Here is a 6659-nt window from a genome sequence, read left to right as displayed (position 1 = left end):
ATCAGAAAATAATACAATAAAATAACATTGAATTTAAAAAATGCTTGAATAAAAAATATTTTCAGAGGTATCTCTTATATTACAGTGGCTAGCCATATTATAAGACTTAACAAGAAAAAAACAAATTTACACCGTAAATATGTTTTTCATGGAAAATTTTTTATCATTTAAGGTCATTTTACCATGGATAAATAAAAATAAATGTTTATTAAAACACAAGTACATATATTTAAAAGATAAAAATGGAAAATAATTTTCAAAATATTCTGAAAGAGTTGAATAGCTAATACTTTGTATGATGTCCCTTTGCTGTAATTACGCTTTGTATGCGCCGTGGCATACTCAAAATACACTTTTTGAATCGCTGTTTGCAGCTCTTCACTGCGGTTCCACACATATATTAGTTTTTCAACCAACTTCTGCTTCATTGTTGTTGTACTTTTGGCCATTTCCCGCTTTAGCAGATCCAATACATTCTCAATCGGATTTAAATCCGGAGAATTTCCAGTCAATTCAAGACATCAATTTTTTTTTCTTTCAAAAACTTTGTAATGGTTTTAGCCTTGTGACATCGTACCCCATCATGCATATAAATGTATTTATCTTCATTTGGGAACCATTCTGTCAACTGTGGTATTAGTTTATCGTTAAGAATTTCCTTATACTGATCTTGTCTCATTGTCTCTTTTACTATATGCAACCTTTCAGTACCTTGAAAATTAAATACCGGCCACACCATGACAGATGTAAGATGCTTTACGGTTGGCACAATGCAATCTGAGTGAAATTTTTCACCCAATCTTCTTCTAACAAAGCTAGATTTGTCACTAATGACCTGAAAAATGCTCTCATCTGAAAAATAAACCTAAAACATACACAAATAAGGTTTAAAAAGATACCAAAGTCAAGTTAAACTTTACAATTAAAGATTTTTATTCAGCATTACTTTTTTCCAGTCATCCACGGTGAAGTTTTTATATATTTTTTGTCTAGCTTAGAAGTTTCTTTACCATAATGGGTGTTAAATTTGGTTTACGAGCTGGCCAACTTGATGTTAAACCAAATTCTTTAGGACGTCTATGAACTGTACGTTGGGAAATATCAATTCACTGTTCATTGGCAATCTTGGTCAATAAATTGACAGGGTGTTTTCTTTGTTGTAGACAAATATCCCTAATTTTTCTGTCAGTCCTGGGTGTTATTAACCTTTTTTTCTGCCACAAGCGCTTGTACGAGCGGGTTGTAAAGGTATGTCAAAATCAAGTTTTTGCGTCACTTTCTTCACTGTGCTTAGAGAAATGTTGAGCATCTTATATTGTGTTATATCTTATATTGTATCTTATATCTTGTATTGTGACATGCTTGTATTTTTTAATAATCCACGAATTACATCTAGTTTTCATTAAGAAACATCACACGCCCTCCCCATTGCTCAAAAAAAGAAGAGAATATTCGATAAGACTTATCCATAAAAAAATAATTTTATACATTTTTGTTTAAAAAATGTGAGTATTAAGATATACACACCTTTGTGATTAATAAAATATACGATACTAGTCACAAAATAATCTTCGCAACGAGGTATTCTAATAATTTTGTTTGTAGAATAAAAACACCTCACACTACGGTTCTATGCAACGTTTTGTTCAAACTGACAACTGATAAGAATGACAATAAAAGATATGAACAATGTTGCCATTTATGAAATAACATCTTTTGGAACGTTGCTAAAGTAAAAAATAATAAAAGAGAAAAAGATTATGTGAGGAGAAAAGGTTTGTAATGGTGTTTTGCCTGTTTTTTTTCACTAAGTCTAATAGTATGGCAACCAACTGTAATATAAAAATAGTTTTTTAAAGTATGTCTTGCTGGGTCTCAAATAAAAGAAATTAGATAAAAGTATCAAAAATAATTGTCATTTTTAAAAAAATCTTTTTTTTAAGATTTTATTGCTATTCTTTTAAGTGTCGTTAAAAGATTGTCGAATTTTTTTTTTTTGTATTATATGTACACATTACAAAAAAAACTCGGAAAGCCTGACGTAACTCTCTAAACTAAAAAAAATGGAAATTTTTTTGAAAGTATATGTAAAGACTTTTGAACGTTAAGTTTATTATTTAGTTCAAATATTAGTGTTGATTTGTTTGTGATTTATGCAGAAAATAGAATAGAAAAAAAAAGTTGTACTGGCCACAAGGCTCCTCATCCACCTCCATCTCCGTTACTGGTTAAATTATACAAAAACCTAATATTTCAAAAAAGTTTTTGAAACAGGTTCAAAATTTATTCAGTTGTCTATATGAAATTATTTTAGGTATGAATTTATATAATTAGCCTATTCTTTTAACATAAATTTTGCATTTTTTTCCTTTCGTTAGTATTGTTTTAAACCATAATATTGAAAAACAACATGATGAACACCCTTTAAAAATAAAAATACAGATAACAAATTTAAAAAAGTTGGAAAAAAATTTTCATTTCAATTTGAAGACAACTTTAGTCTTGAGGGGGATTGCCAGACTGATATATAAAGTTTTCTTTACTTTATTAAACCCTGGCTGAATAAATTACAAACAAGTAAAATGATGTGAGTAAGTTTCCTTACATCAACAAATAAAAAAAAGAGTTTATTAACGTAAATGCATTTTTATGATCAAGCTATAACATTTTTACATAACTTATTTAAAAAAAAAAAATTAAAAGTTTTGAGAATTGAAAAAAAATAAAAAAGAACAAAAATAATTTATTGATAACCTTTTTAATTTGAATTTAATCCTTTATTTTTCAGAGTTTTAACAAGGTGAAATAAAAATATTTAAAACTAGGAAGAATAAAAACACACAAAAGTTAAAACTCATTAAATAGTTTTTAAGATAACTTCCATACATTACTTTAAATAGTTTTTAAGATAACTTCCATACATTACTTTAAATAGTTTTTAAGATAACTTCCATACATTACTTTAAATAGTTTTTAAGATAACTTCCATACATTACTTTAAATAGTTTTTAAGATAACTTCCATACATTACTTTAAATAGTTTTTAAGATAACTTCCATACATTACTTTAAATAGTTTTTAAGATAACTTCCATACATTACTTTAAATAGTTTTTAAGATAACTTCCATACATTAGGTGAGCTATATATATATATATATATATATATATATATATATATATATATATATATATATATATATATATATATACATATATATATATATACATATAGATATATATATATATATATACATATATATATATATACATATATATATATATATATATATGTATATATATATATATATATATATATATATATATATATATATATATATATATATATATATATATATATATATATATATATATGTATATATATATATATATATATATATATATGTATATATATATATATATATAGATATATATATATACATATATATATATATATATATATATATATATATATATATATATATATATATATATATATATATATATATATATATATATATATATATATATATATATATATATATATATATATATATATATATATATATATATATATATATATATATATATATATATATATATATATATGAAGAGCTTATTTTCAAAACGCGGTAAGCGCCAATTTCGAAAAAACTGCGTTAAGTGGATAATTTTGAAGAGAAAGTTAGATACTTTTAAGTCATGTTTGTAACTAATTAATTAGGTTTAATTTTTTTTTTAAATTTAGGCTCTAAAAATTATTTATTTTCAAAACGCTGTATAATTTTTTTAGTTTATTTTCAATGTGCTGTATATTTTTTTGACCAATCCGTGCTTATATAAAGTTAACTCCACGCAAGCGCAATAGTCATATTTAAATAATAATAATAAAGATGGCTGATTTGGATGGTTTAGATGAAAGTGTCGTGTCAACGTTAAAATCACGAAAAAAAACAAACAATGCTCTGCAAGAGAGAAAAATAAGTTATTTAGACATTCAAGCGGAGGAAAAATTCCTACTATATCATGTAATCATGTTTCAGGTTACTGCAAAGTGAGTTTTTTTAATTTAATGATCTTCGTATGTTGAAATTATAATTTAGTTATGAGTTTAAAGTTTTATTATACACAATGTAAGATTACTTGGTATAATTTGTGTTTATGGCAAAATAATTATTTATTGATTGACTTATTTCAGGCTCGAGATATAACAAAGGATGCTACTATACTGATGCTACTATACTGTCAATGCTTAATATAATCAGTGTTAAAAGAGTCAGAGTAAAATATAATAATCGAATAAAGTTAAGAAATATGAGTATTGAGTACTTTTTATGCTGCGAGGGAATTAAAGTACGAGTTTGCCAAGCTTCATTTTGTTCAGTATTGTGTAAGTATAAAATTACTTTACTTTTAATTCAGAAACAGAATGTATATTTTGTTAAAAAAAATTAATGAGTAAAAGTTAATATTTTATTAATTTATTCCAGCCATAAAACCTGATAGAGTTTTAAGAATTGCAAGACACTGGTATGAACATGGAACAACCAGACCTGAAAATAGAGGAGGAGACAGGAAGAAAATAGCTTTTTCTGAAAAGAAAGAAGTTATTAAAAACCATACTCAGTCTTTTAATTGCAGAGCAAGTCATTATGGAAGAAAAGGTGCTCCAGGACGTAAATATTTGCCCTCTGATTTAAATGTAAAGCGGATGTACGAACTTTTTTTGGTTAAAAACAATGCTTATACTGTAGCTACTGTAGGCTACCATTATTATTATGGGGTATTTATGAATCATTTCAATTTAGCTTTTGGATACCCAGCAACAGATGCATGCTCTACATGTCAAACATATAAGTTGGCTATGAAAAACCAAAATATTACTGATAACCAAAAAAAATTAAAAACTGCTCTTTTCATTCTTCATCGAAGGAAAGCCAGAAAATTTTATAGTCTTCTCAATGATATTCATCCCAATGAGATCACTATCTGTTTTGACATGATGGAGAACCTTGTACTACCAAAATTATCAATCGGAGAAGCCTACTATTCTAGACAGCTTTATTTTTATGTCCTTGGTGTTGTTATTCATAAAGGTGATAAGTCTCAGTCTGTTAACGATATATATTTTTTTACTTGGATCAAGTGTGAAAATAGGAAAGATTGGAATATGATCTGTTCAGCTATAGAACATCTACTTAAAAATGTTTTAAAAGATAAATGCTTCAACGCCTCGTCACTTCGATTGTTTTCTGATGCATGCTATGCCCAGAACAAAAACATAAATATGACATGTATGCTTCTAGCTCTAAGAAAACAATATTTTAATAAACTGCAGATTACACATACTTTTCCAGAATGTGGTCACTCATATCTGCCAGCTGATCGCGTGTTTGGTCGAGTTCAGCTAGATATTAAAAAAAGAGACCAAATTTTTGAGCCTAATGAATACATAAACATACTTAGCCGGCATGGAAAAGTCATGGTTTACGGGCAGAATTGGTCAGCACATGACTTCAAATCAGAAGTCAAAAGGTATGTCATGAGCATAAAAAACATTTAAAATCAGTGAAGCAAAAAAACTTTTTATAAATTCAGACAAGCTCGAAGTAGTTGCATTTAGTTACCATTCTGAGCCAAAATCACACAGTATCCTCAAAAAACGGAAGAAATGGGAGACATTTAGAACGCAACGTTTGGAATTAAATAACTGTGTTAAACTTGCTAAGAAAGACAATGTTTTTCGTCTTCTCGGTCTTGTAGGAGCAAAAGGCAGAATACTTAGTATGTATAAAACACTACTCTGTAATGCCACTGAAGATAATGCTAGCCTTAGTGAAGAAGATAGTTCATAATTTGATTTACATGTTTTTTAGCTGTGAATTTTGTAAACATGTTTAATTTAAGATATAAAAAAAAATATTTAAAAAAATTTCCCGCATAACATGATTTATTATTTTTTTTTTTTTATTAACGTTATTGAATACAAGATAAAATACTCATTAACACCTTATATATTTTTATAGTTGCACTTGTGAGTTGTTTAAAAAAAGTTGCTGATTTATATTAAAGGAGAACAAAATTTTAAGGTAGATCTTAGAATGCATAATAAAATAATATTATGTTTCATTAATAGATATATTTTATTAATGAAATGGATATAAAGCGTTTTGTTAATAAATAATACTTGGATATACAGCGTTTTGAAACAAAACAAAAATAACCACTGAGAATATACATCGATTTCATACCGCTCGATTTCAGTAGACATTATTTCAGTAGTCTTATTAACAAAGTACATGTTTAACTAAATCAATAATAACTTTTTCCAAAATACTTAATTTCTTTATGCAGGAGAAAAGTTCGATTTACTCAAAACCCAAAAAATGGATTTACAGCGTTTTGAAAATGAGCTCTTCATATATATATATATATATATATATATATATATATATATATATATATATATATATATATATATATATATATATATACATACATATTTATATATATATATATATATATATATATATATATATATATATATATATATATATATATATATATATGTATGTATATATATATTTATATATATATATATATATATATATATATATATATATATATATATATATATATATATATATATATTAGGGTAGGT

At 25.6% G+C, this 6659-nt stretch overlaps 1 protein-coding gene across 2 annotated transcripts; it reads left to right on the top strand.

Moving 5' to 3' along the window:
- Window positions 1-3680: 3680 nt before the first annotated feature.
- On the top strand, window positions 3681-5872 carry LOC136079000 (uncharacterized). 2 transcript variants are annotated; one of them, XM_065794772.1, is made up of 3 exons: window positions 3681-4052; window positions 4197-4388; window positions 4489-5872. In XM_065794772.1, the coding sequence occupies exons 2-3, from the start codon at window positions 4247-4249 to the stop codon at window positions 5559-5561; spliced, it is 1215 nt and encodes a 404-aa protein (XP_065650844.1). In that variant the 5' UTR covers window positions 3681-4052; window positions 4197-4246; the 3' UTR covers window positions 5562-5872. The 2 variants fall into 2 exon arrangements, with proteins under 2 accessions (XP_065650844.1, XP_065650845.1); XM_065794773.1 differs by having other exon boundaries at window positions 3681-4388.
- The last annotated feature ends 787 nt before the right edge of the window (window positions 5873-6659 follow it).

This window comes from Hydra vulgaris, chromosome 04, assembly GCF_038396675.1.
Source record: "Hydra vulgaris chromosome 04, alternate assembly HydraT2T_AEP".
In the NCBI taxonomy this organism is placed as follows: domain Eukaryota; kingdom Metazoa; phylum Cnidaria; class Hydrozoa; order Anthoathecata; family Hydridae; genus Hydra; species Hydra vulgaris.
This window is presented reverse-complemented; position numbering and strand designations above follow the sequence as displayed.